This window comes from Coturnix japonica, chromosome 1 (assembly GCF_054131305.1).
Source record: "Coturnix japonica strain WE chromosome 1, WE-NBRP24, whole genome shotgun sequence".
In the NCBI taxonomy this organism is placed as follows: domain Eukaryota; kingdom Metazoa; phylum Chordata; class Aves; order Galliformes; family Phasianidae; genus Coturnix; species Coturnix japonica.
The window spans coordinates 27,913,254-27,937,964 of record NC_140663.1 but is presented as its reverse complement, the minus strand read 5'-3'; the positions used below and the strand labels follow the sequence as shown (position 1 = coordinate 27,937,964).

The window sequence follows — 24,711 nt, the reverse complement described above, 5'->3', positions numbered from 1 at the left end:
CCCATTTTTCCAGCTGTGCACACAGGTTTTAGGCAAGATAGGACCTCTGGCTGTAAACCATTCACTTCCTAATATCTGCTTTTGGCATAACAGGCAATCCCATTATCATGGGAATGCAGAACTGGAGGAGACATAGATTATTTTTGTTAAACTATTTATCTGGGGCTTTGTCAGTAGTCAGATTTTATTTTTTTTTTTGGAGGGGAGAACATGAAACAACACACCACAGCCAGCAGTAGCAGCAAGCTAGAAGGAGTCCTGCTCTTCCATGCCTCACAGGGACGGTGATAACCAGGAAAAGACACCGAGAAGGTACCCATTGAGGTACAGGGTGGTTGTGGTTCCAACAAATCGGCACTGGCTCAAGGAGAAACACAGCATGGCAAAGTGCCCAGATGAAAGTGCCAGTCCCTCCAGGCTGTCACCCTGCCAGAGCTAACATGATTTGCTCCACAGAGACTCAATGTCATCCTGGCCTTCCAGCCACCCCAGTGGTGCCAGGCTAAGGGCTTTATCAAAGAGCCTACTTGGCAGGGAGGGAAGGAGGTAAGGAATAGGAGAGGTGTTTGTTTGCTTGTTTGTTTGTTTTTTAATTATGGTCATTATCTAATTGGATAAAATGTAGTAAATTCTGAAGTAGAAAAGACTCATTGCAAACAATGAAATTACTACTCCACAGCTCTATCTTGCAGTTAAATGAATAACACTTGGCATATGCCTAGCAATTGCTATTATGGTAAATATTTCAACTGGGAAACTAAGGCACAGGTCAGGCACCTGTCGGCAGTCGCACACTTCCGACCCAGCCCTGCACTGCACACCTCGTGGCCATCTCAACATGTGTCTGCACCACAGAGATAAGAGCTGTGTGGGAGCCCTGAGCTACTTCTCCCAGATGCCATTTTTAAGGCTTATCACTATAGTGCTACTGCAAGTTGAATGCGCGTGGGTCACTCAAAACTCAAGATTATCAAATGAAAGCACAGTCAAGCCTGGGTGAAGCATTCTGCAGATACACGTTTTGTAACAGCGCTAAGTTCTGTCTGAGAGCAAATAGCTCTGGAAGAGAGATGTTTGCCCTCAGTGTGCTCCAATAAACTGATTCACCTTTTTTTTTAAACCTTTTTTTTTTTTTTTTTTTTAAAGCTGACGCAAGTTTGTCAAAGGGAGTTGTTGGGGTGTAGCTGCTGTTGATTGGTTCAACTGATACACTCCCATTTGTCTTTAAATCACTGTCCAACTGCTGTGGGTTGCACACAAGCAAACTTTTCAACAAAGGTGCAAATTCTAAAAGATAGAACTCACTCGGCAAGCAAGAGAACCAGCTCAGCCCACAGGTAAACCTACCATTTTTCTCTCTAATGTATGATCAATTCATTTTAGACACTGTCCACACCTTCCAAAATTACAAATGAGAAATGCAATCAATTAATCTGTAAATTAAAGTGCAAGATGAAAGATGGGCTCCTTAAGATTTACTGACATGGTGATTTATGTTGGCAAGTATTTGTGGTGTTTCTTCCAAAATGAAATATAGCCCTCTTTCTTTTTTTTTTTTTTTTCCTTTTTTTTTTTTTTTTTTTCCTCAACAGAAGAACAAAATGTAAACAACCACAGAAGTAGCAGGAGGTGTCTAAAATTGACCAGACTATTAAGAAATGCTTGCTTGCCTTTGGAGCCCTTGCCTAACTTCAAGGCTCTTGATTTACTTGGCTAACATTCCAGAAAATAAATGAATTTGTGGAAGCAGACTTTGCATTTTAATTGTTAATTTCACAGTGATAACACATTTCGTTTTGAAATAGCTGTGCAGACAATAATATTGTAAGCTGTCAGGAAGATGAGGAATCTGGCTAAGTCTGCTAACCCAGATACCGCTGTGGAGCTTACAAATCTTGCTACTGTAAAACCTGCAAAAATGTTGTTAGTTGTATCTGTAACCTGACGTTATTTGTGATTGATAGCCATTCTCTAAATGTTCCAACTGCAGATCAAATGGAAATCAGTAATACTGTGATACCAAATGCCAAATAAATTTATTGATTTCTGAGTGATTTCTGAAAACCGTTATTTAATAAGCAACAAATAACGGTACTCAGTATTTGAACAGGAAAATAGTTGTATAGGAATTAATAGCTTTCCTCTAGCAGTGGGCAGATCACTTCTGCAACCAGTATTTCCATTTTAATGCCATACGTCTTTCTGTTCAGCAGAATGACAAAGGAAAGAATAAAGCCAAGTTCAAGGAATGATGTAGTGCTAATGGAGTTTTTTTACAGGAAAGCCTAAGGGAAAATGTATCAATTTTAAGTGGAAGAAAAAGAAGTGGAGAGATTTTCGGTTACTTGCAGACTTACAGAATCCCTCTGTAGGAGGAGGAATCAGGGTTGATTATGATGGGTTTAGGTTCTTCCAATGAGTTTTAGGTGACAAATTCAGATTTATGAAGCAGAAAGCATTAAGTCTCAGAGGAGCTGAAGCAGATGACCTTTGATTTATGTCAAGATCACCTCATGTGATGAGTTCTGTTCTGGCAAGACCCAAGCCTTGCTGGCCTTGGTGGCCATGCTCTGATATGTGGCCCTGCGCCTGGCCCTGGCCATCACCCAGGGGCAGCAATCACCTGACTACCAGTCTACAGAACTTCAGATGCTTCCACCTTTATGCAGCCAACTAGCATGTCTCCCTGTTCCTAAATAACATCTCACAGGTACAGAAGCAACCCACGAGTTGTGCTATCATGCAGAGTGGTGGCGGTGGTCCTCTTTGCTTGCTTGCTCCTTCTTAGGTACAAGAGGAGAATATGCTGCTTGTATAATAGGCCTCAGCATCCTCCCAAACCCTTCAGGTTTGTGATTTTTTTGTAAAACTAATCATATCATAAGACAGTTTTCCACCAACTAATAGGCAGCTCTTCAAAGTTCTGCTGAAGATAAAAGGCACACCTTGTTGCTGTTAATGTTGGAGGTAGCAGCAGGATTAAAATCTAACTAAGTATGGTCTGTGGATCTCATCCTGCCCCCATTTATGTCAACGACTTTCATCTCATGGTCATACAGACCCCTGTATCTCTACCAATTGCTCCCTAATAAGTGACAACTGCAAGTCACTGTGCTCTCGGTAGACCTAACATTGCCATCTGAGGGCTCGTGGCTCTACTGGAAAATTCCTGTTTTATGCAGTAATTCCACAGTCTCTTGTGATGACGCCCATAAGTCAGATTATTCACTTGTGTAAATGTTTGACAGGACAATGTCCAAACGATTCTTGTGCTGTAACATGTATTTCTAGTCAATTTTTTTCCCCCTTCCAAACTGTTTGCTGTGCTGTACAGAATTTCCTCCTCATTCTAACCTCTGTGTAACTCAACTCCTAGCAAATTTTTTTTGATTACTTCTCCCATGTCCAACTCTTTGAAGATGTGTATGCTTTGGACTGCCACATCTGGAAAAGACATTTCTCTGACGAGCAGCAGGCAGTGCACACAGAGGAGATTTGATCAGAATAGGGCTAAGTGCAAGCAGACGTGCCTGTTTGGTTTTTAGGCATTAAACTCAAAATAAGCATCAGGAAGTGGAACAGCTCTCTTCCTTGGACAGGGCAGCGTTTGTATTTGAAGGTTTTGTGAATGAAGCTGCAGTTGGGACGGCTTTGGGTTTTTTAATTTTTTTTATTCTCCCGGCGTTATTCATACCCTGACTGGGCAGAATCCCCAGGTTTCAGGAATGTGAGCCTGCCAGCTGCACTGCCTGCTGTTCTCACCCACACTCGCACTCCCCGAGTGGCAGCAGAAAGGAGTAAACAGAGCTGCGATCTCTGGTAGGAAACCTTGAAATGCACTCTGATATTGCTTTTCCTTTTCAGTTGTCTGATCTGGGTGGATGGTTTTAGTAAGAAGTAAGGAGGATGACTCTATTTTCTGGCCCAGGGTCAGTTTTAGCCTCCAGGACTGGTGTTTAAAGTTTACATTTGCATTTTAAGCCTGTGCACTCTAACATTTTGCCACTATAGATACATTTGCAGATGCTCTTAAGGACAGCATGTGATAGTGAAGGTCTGGTCATCAAGAGAGATTGTATATCCACAAATGCAAAACCAGGAGAAATTGTAGTTTTAGTGCTATGGAGGATCAGACGTGGAAATTATTAGTAGCAGTGTTTTCTGATGTTGTTATACATTGTTGGTCTGTACTTAGTGTTTGGTATTTATGAGAAAGGAAATGGCACCGACCAGTTTGCTCACCTGCGAGGTAGAGGCTGCAGGGCTGGGAGGCTGCAGGGCTGGGAGGCTGCAGGGCTGGCACAGGTAGAACAGGGACTGCAATGCTGCCCAGTCTCTGCTCACTCCCTCCGTGTCCTGCTCTGTTGTCTCCCAGGCTGAGACATAACGTGCCTCAAGGATTATCTTTGGGAAGGGAAAATTGTTGTAAAACTGGAAGGTTTCTTGCAAAGTATTTTCCTCCTGAATGTGGAAATAAGCAGATGAATGTAAATGTGTGTTTGCAGACTGTAACAAGAGGCTGATGAAATCCCGGAGGTGAAGTTCTTTGGTTTGCACAGCTTCCGTTGACCCAGATACAAATTAGCCTATAGAATATATAGACCTCCAGAAAGAGAGCTGAGCATTTATCCATACCATTTTTTAAAAGCTGGATTTTTTCTAATAAGAGTAAAGATCATAAGACTTTTATCTGTGTAATAACCCTGTGTGAGCCAGAGCTCCCAGCTGTGGGGCAAGTGAGGGCTGGACACATAATCACAGAAACTTCTGTATGAGAACTGCACCTCCTAATTATCAAAATAGCGATAATGCAGATATGCCCATATTTACAAATAGAATCCAGGGTAGGGGATGAATCACCATGGCATCTAAACTTGTGACAACATTCATTTCACAACAAATGATTCAAAACACTGAGAATTTCTTTTGAGTGTATACGTTTGGAAGCAGTGTTAGCAAAACACTGATGTACTCTTCACTTCTAACAGTGATTTCTTCTGCACCACCATCCTCTGGCAATGCAAAATCAGCAATTCCAGTAACTACTTTCACCTGGATTTGTAATTTTGCCAGATGTGTCTATTGGCCACTACACTCCCCATTTCAAGGGAGACAGAAGGGCCAAGTGCCAGCATATAAAGGAACATTGTGCTTGCCCAGAATTTTCCCAGTCTGCAACAGTCTCCTTTCCTAATGCTATTTACAAAGAACAAACACAACCCCAACGATTCACAGTCATTTATCTAATTTGAGGAAAACTCTAATGAGTCCTGTTGTGTGTTGTTTGCAGAACAGAGTGTTCTGGCAGCTCCCCATGGTAAGGAGAACCCACAGACGGGCACTGCAGTCCTGTTTACCCTGAAGAAGAGACCGCATGCTGGAAATCGCTGACCACTCCATGGATCGCATGGAGCAGCAAAATGTCAACATTGAACTCGAAGAGCAGAGCAACAGCGGGGAAAGCCTGGAAGACAACTACACAGAGCTGATTGACTCTGAAAAGGCTGCAATTAGGAGGTAAGCATTTAAGTGGGAAGACTCATCTGTTCTGGCGAAAAAGCAGTAATCAATAAACAAGCTTCACTAATGGCATCTGGAACTTAAAACACTTTCTAAGTAATACACTTAAATTAGTGTGATTGCTTAGCTAGTGTCTCCCTGAGTCCCAGCCTCCCTGTTCTGCTCTACAGATACAGTGCCCAGCACAGCAGGGGCAGCCCAGGGTGCTCAGTGCTACCACCACCCTGAGTGACCTTTGCAGACTCCCCATTCCAATCTTGGCACCTCCCACCCACACAAATCAATGTGGAAACTGATACCCACGTATCAGTAGTAGGTTAGTGCAAGCCAAGCACATGCTGCAGCCATCTGGGAGGAGGCAGCTCTGTCCAGGGCAGGGGATAGAGCACAGCAGTTCCCACCAGGAGATGCTCAGGCACATACAGCAGAACCCATCATGCTGCCAGCCTCTGTGCAGCCTCAAGAAGATGTTCAAAACCAGCCATCAGCCTCCAGTTCCTCACTCACTGAACCCATTTCCAGCAAGGCAGCTGCAGGGCACTTTCCTCCCCTAATAACAAAAGGCATATAATGTGTCATAGGCCTTACCTCATGTTTTCTCATTTTTCTTTGTGTTTAGTCCATTTGCTAGTGATGATGCAGAAAGTCAGAAGTTCCTTACAAATGGATATCTGGATAAAAAGAAATTGGAAGACTATGGTGAAGAATATGTAAGTTGTATTAATTTTTAAGTGTAATTACAATTAAATCCTATGAACCTGAATCATTTTCCAAAAGTTTCAGTAAACAAAGTTACTCAGGAGCTTGTTCAGCATAATCTTCACTTTAGAACAGTAAGCAAACATCTTCTAAGTTAGTGCAGCAAATTTCTGTTGTCTTGCAACTAAAACTAGATCTTCCCTTTCCAAACAATAAGAAAAATTTCCTTAGATCACGCTCAGTACAGCACTCATGGAGTCCCACTCAAGATATCCAGCCCAAGGTGGATCTACACGCCTATTCCTGATAGGAGTTCTGGTTCACAGAAACTTTCTTTCTCCCATTTAAGACAGAGGTGGGCCCTGGCGTTTTTAGTGCTTGTTTCCAGCATTCATGTAAACAAATCAAAACCCAGTTGCATTATGTTAAAGAAGGGACTCTCCTGATAAATTCTGTGATGCTGAACGTGACACAAACAGCACTCTTCCAGCTCCTTAGACATCTCTATGTGCAATTGGGATGGGCGTGTGTGTACCTGTGCTCAGCATTTAACTTTATTCAAAGTTATCTTGGATTTGAAGACAAAGCAAAGGGTAATGTTAGTGGTCGTGTTACATGTTTTATTAGGATTGTTCAAATAAATGCACCTGATTAAAGAAAAAAAATAATTATTATTGTGACTGCAAGCTAACGTTGAGAGCCATATCCCCCCATCCCTTCCCACTCAGTGGCAGATGTGACTCCCTCACGGTTTTTATCCTCTCCCACTCTCTTTCTCCAGCCTGATCCACACTGATCTCCTTCCCATTCAACCACTGCTGCCTCTTCTCTCACATTTTTAGCTCCACAGAGAAAGCAGCACATCCTACCTGTTGAAAAGTAATCCATTTGTTAAGCCAATAACTGGGAAAGCTACCTGATAGTAACGTGTGTTTCTGTTGAAGTTGGTCAACACGCAGCCAACTGTGGCTCCTCTACCACAGCAGTCTTTTGATTTCAAAAGGCTCCACCTCTAAAGATTGAGAGCAGTAAAGGAAAACAACAGTAGTGAGAACAGTTAACTTATTGCACCCAGTAAAATGCAAACTAATAGACATCTTTGTTCTTGCTTCCTACAGCACCGGGGCAGAGCTTCCTTTGGCATGTCCTCCTTCAACCTCAGCAATGCCATTATGGGCAGTGGTATTCTAGGGCTGTCCTATGCCATGGCCAACACAGGAATCATCCTTTTTGTGTAAGTACATAGAAAGAAAATGAATAGAACATAAGAATTAATGTAGAGCTAATTTTCTTTTGTGGTTAGAAAGGTAAGTCAAGCTTAAGAATAATATTTTTTAGCTGAAATGTTTTCTAAGAGCTTTTGTAATGAAAATATTTTAGCTGCACCACAAGAAACCATCCACAGCAGACAAACCTTTTTTTTCCCTTGTTTTAGCTCCGTTTTATGTCAGGAACACAACTGACAATGGATGCTGTGTAGTTTTAAAAAAAAAAAAAAAAAAAAAGGGGGAGGAGGGGAAGGGAAGAAGGGAGGAAGAACAGCATACTTGTCCTAAAATAACAACACCAATCTTACTGGTACCTTATGGGAAGTTCACAGCGGCAATAAATCACATATGAGTAAATCACACATGAGTAAATCACACATTTACACCGTCCTAACTATCTAATCACTATTTAGAAATGGGAGAATAGTATTTGACATAGGTCTGAAAAGGCAATAGGCTTTGATCGCAAAGGCCTGCACAGATTTATTCAGATTTGATGTTGCTCCTCCAGTTCCATTCATACTCTGTGCACAGATGACAGCAGAGGAATGTGGCTGAGATATTTTATCTATACAAAATGAGATGTGATAGACAGTAACAGATAGTCATATGAAGTTTTTTAATTTATGGATAATCCTATGAAATGAGAGAGGTTCTACAAAAAGTTAGTGGGGTTTGTAGTGTTTATTAATAAATGTATTTAATCTTAACTGTGGCCTCAATTTTAATCCTCTGTTAGGTTAGAACACAATATGATGGTACCATATGACATAAGGTCATTGTTTTACATTATTGAACTCTAGGAAGCCTTTAAATCAGGCTGCATGGCTATCTCTATATGGCTTTTTTCTTCTGTATGTCTTTTAACTAGAACAGCAACAACATTTGCAGTGCTACACATATCTCCCAGTTGCTAAGAAACATCTCCTTTTTTGCCAGCAGAATCTGTAACTGAACATTAACTGTAGATGCAAATGCTGCCACACTCCTGGAGAAGTGTTTCCCAACACCTGTACTCAAGTGGTTAAATACAGTTTTTTCAGATACAAAAACAAAACTCTGTTCTATAACCGAGTGCAGTAGACTCTGGAAAATGTAGGATTCCTTTTCCCCAGCTTTCTCTGAGCACTTGTGCTAACCAGTATTGTCACAGATTATCGCCAGAGAGAAAATAATAATATACCAAGATTTGAGGGGAAAAAATTACCCTTGCAATATTTTTGTTCTTCAGGATCTGTTCATCCAAAGGAGTGGTTGAAAAAAAAGTCTGAAGTGAGCCTAATGGCATTAGCTCTACTATCAGTGCTAAAGCAGAGTGCAAGCCTGTAGTTATGCTACAGCAATCCTATGGAGTCATATAACAAAAACAAAGGATGTCTCCACCCCACAGTTCATTTTCTTTTCTGTCCTACTTCCATACTTTGTGCATGAGAACATTCTTCCTTCTGGCAGAGGAAAGTGTTTTAAATAAAACTGAAGAGCTGTGTGAGGATATAGTTACCCCTGTGGCATGCATACTCTTGCTGGAAGTTCCTCTGTTTTCACAGATTGTGATGTTAGTAGGACAGAAAAATTCCATCTACTAAATGGAAGCTGCTGTACATTAATTCTAATTTTGACTATACTGGCAGCAATTAATTTACAATTCTCATGCTGCCCAACTGCTCTAGTACTGGAAGATTTTCTACAGGGTGAAGTTGAGAAAAGGGTTTCTAAAACTCAGAATCTCCTAAGGAGCTCCCATTTTACCTTCCTCTCCCACAGAGGAGGTTTGCACAGGCATGGAGCACACACCAGAGTGTCTCTTCTGCTGCCTTGCAGGGTTTAGAAAGTTTGACCAGGATGGCTTTAGTTTACTAAAGTAGCTTCACCCCGTGTGCCAGGACTCAGAAGCCATGTCTTTGTATCAAAGCTGGATGGATGTCATCAAGGAAGATGCCATTTTGGAAAGATAAACTGCAAACTCAGACATGAGCTCCCCTTACTGGACAGCATGAGCCCACAGCATGAGAGTCAAATCTACTCACTCAAAAGTCTGTAGCATTGTCCATCTCTCTTAGAGAAAGCAACTTGGTCTGGTGACCACCACCTGACCACTAAACAAATGTCTCTTCTTCGGCTATAATTCATTTACAAAGAATTGATTTTCGGTGTCTCCCATTTTTGTACGAAGCTTTGTGTTCTGAAGAATGAAAATCTATTCAGCTATAGAATAAGGCATATCAGTAAAGCTGGTATTTCCTAGCTCTGTCATGTTATCATCACATCTCCTTCCAGTGCTTATGCAGGCTGACAGCAAGATAGTTGTGGTAGTAAGATATGTTGACTACAATCTTATGCACTGAAAATGCCATGCAATACATTTTTCACCAGCATTCTGTTAGAGGATGGTATCTGAAATCACAAAGGATGCAAACGTGTGGAAGGAACATGGCAGTTATAAGAATTAATGAAGGCAAGCACCAGTACTTATAAGTAGACTAAGTTAGAAGGGAATGCTGCAAGTGCTGCAAAAGCACATCTTCCACTGTCATACCACACTTTAGCATTAGGTAAGATTCTTTATATACTCGTACTTTGCAAAGCGTGCATCTGAAACTAAGATCTACAGCCTCACAGTACTCAGTAAAATAGAAGTCTAAGCTGAAGTTGGCAGTGAATTTGTCACAGTCACAGTTTAGATTTGTGGATTATTTTTTTACAAATCTGTACAAGGAGAGATAAAATAAGAGGCCACTGAACAGATGACTCCAGAGACCTGAGATCTGCTTATTTTTATCAAGTTTTACTAAAACATAGCACTATGCTTCTGTGGAATAAATTGGCACCTGTCTGGAATTAAGCAAACACTGGGAGGCTTTTGAAGTGTCAAAGGTGCAACTTCAGCCATGAGAAACCTACAGCTAACCTGTACCTATGTAATTTGTACCAGGAGTCCTGATACTAGGCGCACACTTTCTAGAAGTGTTTACACACTGAACTTAGAAACAAGCTAGCATCCATTCAAATTAACAGAGTACCTCTAATGTTGTGCATGAGATTATGATTTTTGTTTTGCCTTACAGAGTTCTGCTGCTCAGCGTTGCACTGCTGTCACTCTACTCAGTCCACCTCTTACTGAAGACATCAAAAGAAGGAGGTATGAAGATCAGGTTATGACTGACAAAAAAATCCCTATTGTGCGCACATTTTTTATCTTGGAATGTAGGCCATGTGGCCCATGGCTCTTATTTATTTTGGTGTTTTGGTTTTGTTTTAGGTTCATTAATATATGAGAAGCTGGGAGAAAAGGCATTTGGATGGCCTGGGAAGTGCAGTGTTTTCATTTCGGTTACAATGCAGAATATTGGAGGTAAGGGTAAAAAGGTTTTAGAAAAAAGTTTTCTAACTTCCTATGTTTTTCTATAAAACAGAAGTACTTCCTTCTCTCTGACTAAATGTCATCAGAGATGACCAGAATACAACACATGTTATTAACAAAGGAAGGCAAAAGGAAATCTTGCTTGGTTTCAGATGACACGGTGATGTCTGCTAAAAGCTTGTTGCCTAAGAAATCTGCACAAGCAATGCAGGTACTTCAGAGATGACTAAAGTGGCTTGGCCAGTTCTCTTCATTGACTGTGGCACAGGCTAGCCATCTGCCTGAGGTTAGAAAAGATGAATCTCACCTAAAAGAAGTGCATAGTTCTGACTTCTACTCTTCTGCCTAGACAGAGCTGGTTCATATCTATCTATTGCAATAGCTTTATTCAATTGTATTCATGAAATATCCTATTCTGTGATATTCCATTCATTCTCCAAACATGTACACTTCCCTGATAGAGAGGAATACCTCTTTCCTGTAGTCCAGTGGTTTTCAACTTGTCCAGGCTGTCTTCCAAAGAACTCTCTGTGGCCAATGTAAGATTAAATGTCTGCTTTCTGCCAATATATTTAAATGAGATGTATGGAAGGCTATCCTTCTGCCAACAATCTTAAAAACCAGCCTTTTAGATATGTGTAGTAGAGTATTTGGAGAAAAAAATTAGAAATTGAAGGGACAAGAAGGACAAAGAGATTTGGAGTAAGTGACAGCCGAATTTTCTACAAAATGTGGGTGGATGGTGTCCATTGGAAAAGCAACATGTAAAGAAGGAAAACAAAAGGAAAAATTACAGATGTAAATTTCATAACAGTGATTTGAATATGTTGTTAAGTTAGTAGTAGCTGTTGTAATCTAAAACTAAATGCTAGATGCCATTCAGGACATGTTTATAAGAGAAAAATTTCTCTTTAGCATTTCTTTATTTGTATTGTGATTTGAATAAAATTCTTTCTGTATTTTAGCAAAATCTGATTTATTGAAACTGTATGCTTTTCATGTAGTATCAATGCTTTTTAAAACAAATTATTTTTGTTGGAGTTGTTCTGTTTTCTCTGAAAGTGTTTGCTTGATTTTCAGCAATGTCAAGCTACCTCTTTATCATTAAATACGAACTTCCTGAAGTGATCAGAGCATTTATGAAGCTTGAGGAGAATTCTGGGTAGGTACCTTTGCCTAACCTGAGCCCAAGACAAAAAAAATTTTACTATGATGTCAATGGTAATGTTTGTTATCTTTTATTTCCCCTCTTTAGTGAATGGTACCTAAATGGGAACTACCTCGTCATACTTGTAACAGTTGTGATTATTCTTCCCCTTTCACTTCTAAAAACATTAGGTAAGGTTAATATCCCACTAAATCTCCTTTCCTATTTCTATTAGGATTGTGAATTTATATGTAGTTGAATTATATTTATATATTTATTTATTTATTTTTTGCTTCATAGGTTATCTTGGTTATACGAGCGGTTTTTCGCTGACGTGTATGGTTTTCTTTGTCAGTGTGGTAGGTGGTTGTTCAGGACTTGCCTCTAAGCAAATATAGAGCCTGTAAACTGCACAGCATTAATAAATCCCTTACCAATTTAATGTGGATGTTAGAATAGTACATGCAAGTGAATCAAATCAACAGAGTGCTGAATAAAACCAGAATTAAAGAGATCAAATTAAAAAGCAGCACCTGAAACTATAAAACATAAAGCAGAGCAACAGCAGAACCAGAATAACAGCAATTATTTGCTGGAGAAGTAGAAGTGATAGTATTTAATTTCATGCTCCCTCTCTTTCGCTTCTCCTTCTTCTGTGCCTGTCTTTGTTCCTGATGGTTTATCATGGCTGTAAATTTAGTCTCACATAGAAGTACTCTACTGATGACGTTGCCTACTCTTTTGCAGGTAATCTTCAAGAAATTTCAAGTACCCTGTCCGCTCCCCATCATGGATCATGGGGCTGGAAATTGGACAGCCACCAACATCACACTGCCAATGCACCTGGTCATGTTACCAAATGAGACTCTCAGTTCTGGGGTGAATTTCATGATGGACAACACAGCTGGGCATGTGCCAGGCCTTGAGGAGCCTAGAGATACTTTCCTCAGAAGTGGTGTAGAATATGAAGCACACAGCGACAGCAGTGACTCGTGTCAGCCCAAATACTTTGTGTTCAACTCACGGGTAAGGGAAATTCTGTCGAATTTGCCTTTTTCTGTTTGTACCACAGCTAAACTGCTGCCTGCCAAAAGTCAGAGACTTATAGCAGTGACCGTTCTTACTAATGGGAGCTTTATTTTACAGACTGCCTATGCAATTCCCATCCTGGCATTTGCATTCGTATGCCACCCTGAGGTGCTACCAATATACAGTGAACTGAAAGAGTAAGGTTCTTAAATTTTGTCCCGTACTTCCAGTTAACCATAGCAGAGATTACTTTCTTCCTGTTTTGCCTTGATTGCTGGTGTATAGGCACCTACCTGATAATGATTTATTTTGCACCATAGTAAACAGATATCAGCTTTGCTTTAGTCAAAGAACTGACAAAGAACTGATGTTCATAGAGCTGCATTAATATTTACTAAGTAAAGGATGAGTCTGGACAGCCCTTTGAATGACATGAAATATGATGGGGAATTTGGCTGCACAACAGGCAGTGCTGAAACAGAGAATTCTGGTCTCTAAAAATATCTTCATGAGTTTCTTCGTCAGAGTCAGCTGTCGCTTACTCTTAAAGTTCCCTGGGATGCCATTGGTTTGAGCGTCTTACACAGACTCTTAACCCACCCCATTTTGATTATCAAGTATCAAAATCAAATACATTTGCTTAAACTAGCACAGAGCTGATAGTTGGGAAAGGCTAAGAAAATGCACTTGTTCAGCAACAAGAATTATATTGCAGAAGTTTGTGTTGCAAAACTCAAGGAGCCATTTAAGCTCCATTACCTCCTATTTTAACATGCTTAACCTCAGAATTAAGAATTATCAGATGATTTGGAATTTGTTTCCAGGTTCTGTAAGCTGAAGATCTCCTTATAAAGAAATATTTAACCGAGGGTTCTCTGAAGAAAGGAGCTGACTTACAGGAGATACTTGAACCTGCAGAACAGCGCTATGTAGATGAAAAGGAATATTCTTGTCTCACTATTGTTACCAGCCATATAGTGTTAGCTAATCCATTTTTTGTTTAAAATGCATTTGAAATTTACAGTATAGAAATAATGATATATTTAAAAAATTAAAAATAAAAAAAATGTTTACATGTTGTCACTCAGTAAGCAGTAGAAATAAAGTTTTTTTGGTGCTTTTCTGTGCATAGCTATTGTTGCAAAGCTCCAGGAGCTTTGTATAGTGCACAGAGCTGCTATAAACTTTCTAGCCAATGAGGGAATATCAGTAGAGGCTCCTCGGAGTACTTCTTGTACAAACAGAGGCTTATAAGAATAGTACTGTTACTCTTTTTCTCTCCTACTCCAGTCGCTCCCGAAAGCGAATGCAGAATGTCTCAAATATCTCCATCACTGGCATGCTCATCATGTATCTTCTGGCTGGTCTCTTTGGATATCTTACCTTCTATGGTAGGTCAAAGGCCTGCTCTCTGCAGAATTTTACCTGTTTCAAAACAGACAAGATGGATCAACCACATGAAGGCAGAAGTGTTGACGTGTTTTCTGTGGGCCTTAATTCAAGCACTAGTATTATTTAAAAGTAATATACTTTATGTAACCTCCTGCATAAACAGTGAGACTTATCCAGCTCTCAGGCCACACAGTCCTCAACCTTCAGGTTCTTAGGTGGTCCAGCTGTGCATCTCATGGCTTTGTCAGCTCAGACAGCAAACTGCTGTAAACTTGGCTCTTGGAAAAAGCCAAGAGTGAAGCGCTAAAAATACTCTGATGCTCAACAGTTTTACATGACATTGTTAGCTGCTATCCACCCTGGCTCTGATGCTGTTAATTCAGCCTCATCTGTACTGAAAAACAGGAGCAAACCGTTCTAGCATAAAGAAAATACAGATGAACTGGACTAATCGGTAGATAAACAGAGTAGCTCCTATATTAGCACACTGGTTTATGTAAACGCCACATCTTTTTACTTCATTAGTTCCTCTGTTACAGCAAAGAAGTAAATGACACAGTACAACTGTGGCAAAAGGGCTGGGAGATTTGGGTGGAGGTTCAGGGATTTTCCCAGTTCTCGTTTTTTGTCTTGTATCAGAGAAATTTTTTGCCTCAGGTTACACATTCACACAATGACTTTGAGAATGTCATTTGAGAAGCTAGAGTACAAAGCGTCACCTCATAGATGTGCTATAATCATCGTCTCTGAATGATGGACTTGTATCAGTCATGCTGGGAAAATTCCTCTTTGGTGCCCAGCTCATAACATGGATCTGATGACAGCAGCTGGGCCAGAGCTAATCTTGTCTGGCTGCACCTTTGCATGTGCAGATACCATTTAAGGGACTTATTCCCTTCTGTTTCCTTTTTGCAGGAGAAGTTGAAGATGAGCTACTTCACACATACACCAGGGTGTACACTTTTGATGCTCTCCTTCTGTCTGTGCGCCTTGCGGTGCTGGTGGCTGTCACCCTGACTGTGCCCCTTGTCCTTTTCCCTGTAAGTAAAAGAACTGCTGGAGATGTAATTGGGGCTGGCCTGTAGACACGAACTTCGTATGCTTAGAAGCATATGAAAATATAAAGAAAAGCAAGCCTGGGTTTTGTTTCAGGGTGGCAAGCTGTCCCATGTGCAGCTTGTCCACAGCAACCACATTAGGCAGCTAGGGTTGCAAACTTTGAAAGACTGAAATAAATCAGTCTTTATAAATAAATCAGAAATAAATCAGGAACAACTGCCCTGGCTCCCTTTGGCACTTTCTGTGCTATATTTAACAGTGCAGGCACTAAAGACTGGGGATATACTGAAACCACCTACAAGATTTCCTAATACGTACCCACTACAGCATCCAAAATCAATGGAATGCATGCAGCTTATACCATGACTATCCCTTGTGCATTCCCAATGAAGCCAGGCAAAAAACGCTGTTGGACAGTGAGTTTGGGGGCTGGTGTGCTCTTCAGTGGAGCAGACCTCAGCCCAGCACCATGTGAAGGTGGGGTCCCATTGGCCCATGTCATGACTGCCGCTGTCTGACAAGAGCAGCAGCCTTAGAGTTTAGCTCTCCTATTGCCCTGGGTGCAAACACCAGCTCTGCACAGGCATTGTTTCCAGGCTCACTGACAAATGCTTCAGAGCAGCAGTCATCATTCAAGGTTGCCTGCCAAAAAATGTGTTCTGAGGTAAAGCCTTCAAAGTAATTCTGCTCAGAATACTCCGATGATCTGTCCTAAAGCTGTGTTTTAACCAATGACTCTTAACCAGCTGAGCTCTCTTCACGGAAAAGCAGAGAGCCCTGCAAATGCTTCTATCTGTCAGAAGCATTATTTTGCATTTTTAGCTTTCTATATAATTACTTCTATGTTTGAATAATATACAAAGGATTAGAAGATATATACTGCAGAGCTAATTGCCCTAAATATATGTACATATGTGTGTATGAAAGAAATATAATTTTCTTTAAAGCCCACATATCAAACAACTCTATGTGGCCCATCAGGCCAGCCTGTTCAGCATCAGTGATAAATCAATTACTCCAGTCAATCAGCATAGTTATACCAGCAGTTTTTCTATGAACTGCTACATTTTCATAAAGTGGTCTGAGTTTATTCTTTAAATAATAATAGTGAAAAGAAAGAAATCAGCACATTGCTATCAAAAAAACTTTGTCAGTTTACCATTATTCACTGTGAATTTTCAGTCTGGTAATGTCAGTTCAGTGGCAGCATGACAGCAGGGATAATGCACAGGATACTGACAAGTGAACAGGAATGCAGGCAGTGTTTCTTCAGTGGCGTAAAGACGTTTTACACCAACTCAGGGACCAGATGAAAGTTTTGCTACCTGTCTTCATAATGTGAGCTCACATCAGCCTGAAAAAATACAGCGTGCATGGATATGCAGATGGATGTTGTGTTTTCATACGACAGGCTTTGAGTCTGACAGAATGCCGTACTGATACTGAACAGCCAAACTCATCCAGAAGTAGAAGCAAGCCTTGAGCTTTTCCCAGTTTCACCTTTTACCTTTCAAATCTTCTAAGCTTATCACAGTTCTTCACAGTAACACTATCTACTGCCAGCAGAGGGATTTGCAGATGACCTTTCTCCTACTTTCCGTTTTCACTGGTGAAAGAGCAAAAAAAAAAAACCAAAACCAAACCAACTCTATTGTGTGAGAAAGTGAAGCAAAGAAAAAGGAGCTTTTGCAACAGCTTTTTTATCTAGAATTTGATTTACTTTTTTCCACGTGGCAAGAGAGTTCATTGTGATGTATATGTGTGTACGTTTAATGAACGTAAAACAAAAATGTTCTTTATTTCACAGAAGTAGATTGCAGATCTCCCATGAGATTTTCAGGGGAATCAGGTTCAGGAATACAGCAACTCAACTCAGATTTCACCTGTGCATGTTTTGCCTGCTGATTAGTATTCACAGTGGGGGGATCTCTGGGCTGGTTTGATTGTGGTTGTTGGTTTTTGTTGTTTTTTTTGTTTTGTTGTTTTTTTTTGCTGATACCACATCTTTCAGTTGAACAGATTTCATCTCCCCGATTTTACACTCTATTTACTCATCTTTCTCCTACACAGCAAATATTTGAGTTTCTGCATGAGACTGTGAACCTAGTTCTCAAAAACCTACACCAGAGTGAGATTACATTTAGGGAGTCAAAGACTAAAACACATTTCTTTGGTCAGAATTTCTCACATCAAAAGTAACCAGTGTAGATCATTTAAAAAGTGAGATGCAAAGATAAAATAATGTTTTAATTTCCTGGATTATTTTTGTCTTCCAGATTCGTTCATCTATCAGTGCATTACTGTTTCCCAAGAGGCCATTCAGCTGGATACGACACCTTCTGATTGCAGCAGTAATTCTTGCTTTTAATAACATGCTTGTGATTTTTGTCCCAACTATTAAAGACATATTTGGATTTATCGGTAGGTTTCATAAATACCTTTTGTTTATTGTGTTGATACCTTTTACAACATGCAACATTTGTGGACTGTATGACAGTCTTCATGTGGATGTTACATCACCATCATGCCCACTAAACCATGTCACTCAGTGCAACATCATCTACCCTTTTCTTCAGTCAGTGGTGATGAACAAGAATTCAACATAAATTCAGTATAAAAACTGATAAGGTATTCACATTTTGATATGATTTTTAAATCACCTGTGATTCTGAAGTATTTATAACCTGGATCAAATGTACTGATCAGGCATGAGTAGCATGGTCTATTGGATGGCAACTCTGTCCATGGAGCTGGATGAACTTTAAATCCTCTCAACCCAAATCATTCTATGATTCAATGCCAGTCTGTCCCCATTTGAACAGCTCACATGCAGATATCTACTTGCAGACAGACAACTATTGCCTCTTCAGCCCTGAGAACCCAAGTACTTGGATATCTCTGCCACACTTGAGGATGGGTCTCAGCAGACAGGAATAATTGTACTCCAAAGGAAGCCACCCAAGTCAGTCCCCATAAAACCCACAGAAATTATTCCTTAAACAGAAACCCAGCTCTTCTGCAGGGGGCTTTCAAGCCCCCTGAAGTTGAAGCCATGCAAATTGAAGGTCATGCATGACCTCAAGAGAGTTCTACACACATATTCCCCATCTCTTTGCACCCGGTGGACGGACCATGTTGGCAGGGTGTCACACAACATAGTACTCAACTTTCTTCTTGCTTCCAGGTGCCTCTTCTGCCACAATGCTGATCTTCATCCTCCCTTCTGCATTCTACTTGCGGCTCGTTAAGAAGGAGCCCATGAGGTCTCCCCAGAAGATCGGGGTAAGAACTCTGGCAGCAATTTTTGAGGAAGAATGATGGGAGGGTGTGTGCTTTCCACTGGCCACAAATGCAAGGTCTTTTACTTGCAGTGTCTAAAAGCTGATCATAAATGGTAGGGTAAAAAAGTAAATGGAAATGGAAGAAGTTCAATTCATACATGACACAAGTATGAAAGAAACTGATTGTTACCGTAAAATGATTTCTGAAGATAACTCAGATAACTCTTGGAACAGTTGTTGTTAGAGAGGTAGACTATGCATATTTGTCCATGTCTCTTTGTTCATTCTTCATGATTCTATGCTAGGCATATCTAGAATTTCACACACTGCACAAAGATCACATACAATAGCTGTATTTGTGTTATGAGGTGGATTATTGTTAGGTGTGGACAGACTCTGAAAGCTAAAGCCCCACTGGAGCAAAGGAAGAATGTAAGCACCTAGATCACTTGACTATATACAGAAATGCTTTCAGAGAAGAAAGATGGGCTTATCTTTTGTCTAATAAAGATGTAAAGGATTAACTCTGAAGCTGTTCATGATGTTGGAAACAGTGCATATGCAATGAAAATTGTCCAGCTTTTAAAGGAAAATAAGCTGTTCTTTGGTTATAATTTGTAATATTATTTATATAAACAAAGTTTGATTTTTTAATTTTATTTTTTTTTTTAGATTTAGTCTTGTAAAACTTGGCTCTTTTGGATTGAAATTCTGCATAAAATTAACTTTGATTCACATAGCCCTGTATAGTTTTACTTCGATTCAGTCACAGAGAATGGCCCAAATTCAGGGCATTGGCATTATAAAAATGTGATTCTCTTGGAAAAGTTTAAACTACAGTCTGCTCGGTCATTTTCTTTATTAATACAATTTTCTTTTCCTATTACAGGCTCTTATTTTTCTTATAGTTGGCATAATCTTCATGATTGTGAGTATGACTCTCATTGTAATGGACTGGATTTACAATACCCCAAGTTCCCGACATCACTAACCTGTGGAAAGAACCAAGTGCTTTTCTTACCATAATGTTTGTATTGTGTGCTCTAAAGGACACCAAAATGGCACAGTTATTCCTAGCTAGTAACTTCTATATTTTGAAGACTGTTTCTGGTAGGACACTAGAACCCAATGGAGTCCATGTCACTAATTATGGTTATTTATGCATTAGGACCCAAGCTTAGCATTTCTAGCCAGGCTGAATAAAATGTGTGATGTGGATGCTTTCTATTTTCAAAACAAATGTAAGAGTAACTGTGTACATAGTCCTTAACAATAGTTTGGTCCCACCCTTTTTGTTCTCTCCCATTATATTCATAACACAGTTCCTAGAGCACTGGAAATGTAATGGCCAGAAAACCAGTTTGTGCCTTGTTTTGCACATGAAGCACATAGGAGCAGCTGCCCAGCTCCTAGAGAAAATACATGATTTCTGTAGGGGATCAAAAAAGTGACTTCTCCCCATGGACTGGTCTATCAGAAAGGCAACAGCTTTGGCAAACCAGTGGACAAAGCCAAGCATCAGATATGTTGCCCATATTTGTCACCCTTGACATGTGATGGCTGTTGTATGGAATAAAGCTCTCTCACACAGGAGCCCCTGTACTGTGAGTGAAGAACATCTGAGCAATCATGTATTGTTGTTAAAGATGTCTCTGCTGGAAACATTAGGCACTTCTGGGGTGGGTTTTTTTGTTTTCTTAGCTTTTTTAATTCTTGTCTGAGCTTGCATCACTGAACAAGTTCCATCCTCTATAGAAGCTTGTCTTCCATTGTCACGGGAATTTAAGGAGACCACAAGGTGTGGCTGAGCACCCTGTCCAGTATTGTTCAGCACTTGTCTGTTTGATAAATGTTCGGTGCAGGAAACTGTAATTTGCTATATGTATTAATATATGTATTTATGTACATAATCCTTTGTTTTCTTCTAGTTATAAAAATGTTACCCTCTGTTACATGATTTCTGATTTTTTTTTTCTTTTAAAATTTATTTTATATGTCACTCTGTTTTCACAGCCACACACTTAATATTGTTTTGAAGAAAATATTTTGGATAACTGGGTTTGTTAAAGGCTTGTTTTATTCAGTAGCATTTGAAATACACTTGCCACAAACGCTGGCCGTTACCTGTGTACAAACAAGTTCAGACATTTAATACTTATGTTACAATAAATGACAAGATGTTTTCCTCTTGAGAATTTCTAATATGTGCATCAAAGTTCTGTATTACCACTATGAACCAAGAATTGGACTAACTTGCTCAGCTCAGTTATGCATATGCCAGCATTCAAAAGCATGCATAATTAAGCTATGTAAAGGAAAAGATATTACTGATAATCTCAAGTGTATTGTGCTACACAGCTGTGCAAGAGAGAAAAAAAATGTGACGTTCTATGTTATAAGGATGCTTAATTAGCATCTAGTAGCCTCCAGACTGTATTTTGTCAGATCTATGGGGAACTCTACAGATGCTCTCTGTACTGTTTTTCTCCAAGAGAGGTGACAGGAGCTCTGTAGAAGAGGGAATTAGTGGGAAGGTGCAACTATTGGGTTTAACATATTTAGGAAAATCCAGTCTCATGTAATTGGTGTTTCTATTTTCCAACTTAGAAATCCATTGCATGCACACATGTGAACTCTGAAATCCAACTAAAGCTGCCTCTGCCCACCCTTCAGCTTCACATAAAATTGACCATGTGTGTCTGTGTCTGTCTGTGTGTGTGCCTGCATGTAAGTGTGGGTAGGCATACCAGTTGACTGGAAAAGTGTGTCAGATATATATTCCATGCCGACTGCCGTCTTTCTGAGCACTGTTTTACACCCACTTGAGTACTGACTGCATCCTTAATACTCTAGAGTATACCTCCTTGTGAACACTGACTGATTTTGCATTTATTTATTTTTTAAGGTTTCCTATATTTTGTTCTATTTGAAGCAAATTAATTCCAATAATGTTCCATTAGTACTGAAGAGCGTTTGATGTGAACAAAAGTTAATAGCAATATGCCCAAACACCTCTCTTCTTGTTAGCATTAGTGAGTTACATGTATGGAAGAACTGAATTATAACTGTGTTTGTTTCAGAGCGCTTACATCTATTGTCTGCAGCTGCATGTGAAAACTTAGAAATTAATGTCTCATGTAAAATGTAGATGACCCCAAGAAAAGTAACTGAAAAACCATGGAACAATAGCTCTAATCACTGTCTTTTGGTGGCACAAATATATTGGTGTCCAGCATAAATGTGGGGAGTCTGTAACATGTCAGATATTCCAGTTAATAAGCATTGCTCACAGCAACATGCAGCTGTTAGCGGACATAAGGCTAGCACTGCACACTAACTTGTTAGCACTGCTGGAAATGGAGGATGCTGCATTTTCTTGTTTGTCCTGTCATGTTGACAATGAGGATTTTTATTACAAAATTATCCGTTGATGTACAATAAATGAATTTTTCAAGGACTGCAGATCTTTTTCTTCTGTTTTAGGCTAGCAAGAGAAGGAATATTTTGAAAATCAAGCAGAGATAAACTAAGTCATCATATAAGCATCACTAAAGCTACACTCCCTTTTAGGAAAGAAAGGTGTGTATGCATGAATTTACAGATGAACAAGAAAGCAAACATGGCAGTCCCTTGACACAATAACCATGATACATACTCTGTTTTGTATTTCTTCATGGAATTTTGCAGACATCATCAGGTAGAGAATGGCTGGTGTTAAAAGTGAGGCTATCTGCATGACACTGAATGCATCGTTCTTTGGAGCATGGGATTAGCCCAGATATGCAGTGCAGCAGCTAAGTATAGCTGCTGTTAGGAGTGTGCACCAGATGGCACCACTCTGTATAAATGCTTCCTATCGTCGCAGCTATAGATTTTCCTACTGTTACATATTTGTCTGATGCATAATCGTAGCCCAAAATACATGGGTCTATGAAGCACTAATGAGCTCATGTGAGAACTACATAACCCATGCCAGCCATCCTGCTCCCATAGCTGACTGCTAGCAGGCCCAGACAATTGCCAGACTCTCAGAACATGAATGGCACCTGCACTGCACCCAAGGGGTGCCCTTATCATCCTCTCACCCCTTCATCCCATCTCATCATTCCAAAGCACACCCTGCAACCTCCGCCTGGGACACGAAGTCCTTGAAATCCTCATGGATCTTTTCCTGGTGGTTACTCCTCCTTAATTCCCTTCATCATCTCCTTTGCTCTTCATATTCCTTGAGCTGTAAATTCCCCGTATCCTGAACTTGTTTCATTAAACTCATATAGTTCATGCAAGTGAATGAGGGTAGCTAGAGAAAAGGAAAAAAACGTGACTTCAAGGCCAAAAAAAGAAAGCAACAAATATGTGTTAGAGATATTGTCAGACAAAAAGCTATATCACTGAATGGACATTACAAAAATAGTAGGATTGATTTGGAAAGAAAAGAAAAAGAAAACACAGAAACAATAAATGCATGTTTCTGTTTTGGATTTGGAAAGAAACAGAACAAGGGACACTCATCAGAGGGCAAAGTCCTCTCTACTCCGTAAATAATCAAAGACAATGTTAAACAACATCTATCTGAAAAAAGGGCAGCAGGGCTAGATAAGCCGCAAAGCAGCTGGCTCTGGTGTTAATTTTCAGTAAACGTTGTCTTGCTTGGCTACTTCTCAATGGCTGACATAATAGTAATTAGAGCTAGTCAGCAAGTACTGACTAAAAGGACTAGCTGATGGTATAGGTTGGAATTTTCCATTCATTTGACTTAGAATTTTGGTGGAATTTTTCCCAAAAATGTGTTATTGCCACAAAATTGTGGCACAGCCCCTGCAGACCCAAGTGGTTTTCCACTACGAGTGGCATCCTCTGGCCCATGCACTTTGGCTGGGGGTCCATAGTGAACCTGCAATGTCAGATTTTTGCCACCCAAGTTGGCCTTGGTGCAGCTGCGTCAATTCCTTCAACACATCTGTGCTCTATGGTGCACTCCGGTTGCATCCTGCAAAAAAAGAACATTTGGAAAGCAGAAGCTGCTTCTTGGCCTTAGCTAATGAAATAGCAACTTATTTAAGATACTTTCAGGTTTGTGCTGAACGTGGATCATAAAGACTTCATAAGAGACATGAAGCTGGAGGGTGTCTCAAGTAATCTCCCATTGCTCACTTGGATCAAGCAGAAGTCCCAGGTTAGTGTTTGCAGATAACAGTGGTTCCAGCTGCTCATTTCAGACCTTAAAAAATTCCAAGGAAATAAAAATAATCACTGCGCTAACTGGTCTCACAAGCACAAAAATCTGCAAAGAGCTGTGACCTACAGTGTCTCGAGGGACACCGCAAACAACACCACAGCCACCTGCACACGCTGCACGGGGCTGTAGGGTGGTCATCCCCACCAGCGTGGTGTGTGAGTTACGTCAGTCAGAGCCCAAATCCCCCTGCCAATGTGGTGAGCTAAGTGCTAAATCTAACACATCATAAAGTGACAAATATCTTTGGAAACCAATATAGAGTCCTAATTTTGCTACAATGAGATGAAGACCTTGTTCTGTTACTAACAATAAACCGGGAGATGTTTGTCTGCCAGCAGAAGCAAAAATAAATATAATGGGACTCCTGCTTGGCCAGAGGTCTCTGGGACACCGAGATGGATGCTTCAAGTTCCACATGCACAAATGGAAAGTGTTCCCAGCATTCATTCATCTTTGTGTACAGCATGTATGTACTGGGAAAGTTACCGTCTTAAATAACAGGCTGTCTGCAAATAAACAGGCTGTCTTTTTATTCACAAAAGTAGAATCCATACCTCCTCTCTGGGGAGGCTGGTGGCAGCCTTCATTCCCTTCCCTGAGGGAAAATCTCTTCCTCCCCCCCTACAGAACACCTGGCTCATCCCACCCTCTCTGCCTGGGGTTGGTGGATTCAGCTTTCATACAAGCAATTGACCCAGTTCCCACATTGCCGTGGT

The 24,711-nt window shown here is 40.3% G+C and overlaps 1 protein-coding gene and 2 long non-coding RNA genes across 7 annotated transcripts in view; 1 reads left to right on the top strand and 2 right to left on the bottom strand.

Annotated features, from left to right (window-relative positions):
* Window positions 1-1,252: 1,252 nt before the first annotated feature.
* On the bottom strand, window positions 1,253-6,201 carry LOC146762339 (uncharacterized). The gene is made up of 2 exons (XR_014933924.1): window positions 6,109-6,201; window positions 1,253-4,461 (listed from the first exon to the last, which is right to left on the bottom strand). It is a non-coding gene; the product is annotated as an uncharacterized LOC146762339 (long non-coding RNA).
* On the top strand, window positions 1,253-22,213 carry SLC38A4 (solute carrier family 38 member 4). 4 transcript variants are annotated; one of them, XM_085514177.1, is made up of 16 exons: window positions 1,253-1,337; window positions 5,296-5,517; window positions 6,140-6,230; window positions 7,338-7,453; window positions 10,553-10,626; window positions 10,747-10,839; window positions 11,929-12,010; window positions 12,104-12,186; window positions 12,296-12,354; window positions 12,743-13,021; window positions 13,142-13,221; window positions 14,315-14,415; window positions 15,332-15,456; window positions 17,752-17,896; window positions 18,660-18,757; window positions 19,646-22,213. In XM_085514177.1, the coding sequence occupies exons 2-16, from the start codon at window positions 5,375-5,377 to the stop codon at window positions 19,745-19,747; spliced, it is 1,671 nt and encodes a 556-aa protein (XP_085370303.1). In that variant the 5' UTR covers window positions 1,253-1,337; window positions 5,296-5,374; the 3' UTR covers window positions 19,748-22,213. The 4 variants fall into 4 exon arrangements, with proteins under 4 accessions (XP_085370303.1, XP_015710607.2, XP_085370310.1 ...); XM_015855121.3 differs by having other exon boundaries at window positions 5,291-5,517; XM_085514184.1 differs by lacking the exon at window positions 1,253-1,337 and adding an exon at window positions 2,794-2,848.
* LOC107309946 (uncharacterized) overlaps window positions 14,325-24,711 on the bottom strand; it is a 44,184-nt gene continuing 33,797 nt past the window's right edge. The window contains exon 3 of one of the 2 annotated variants that reach the window (XR_001553405.3): window positions 14,325-14,449. This is a non-coding gene — a long non-coding RNA (uncharacterized LOC107309946). Of the gene's footprint in view, window positions 14,450-20,366; window positions 23,747-24,711 lie in introns of those variants that run through there. The other variant, XR_014933919.1, reaches the window with a different exon arrangement.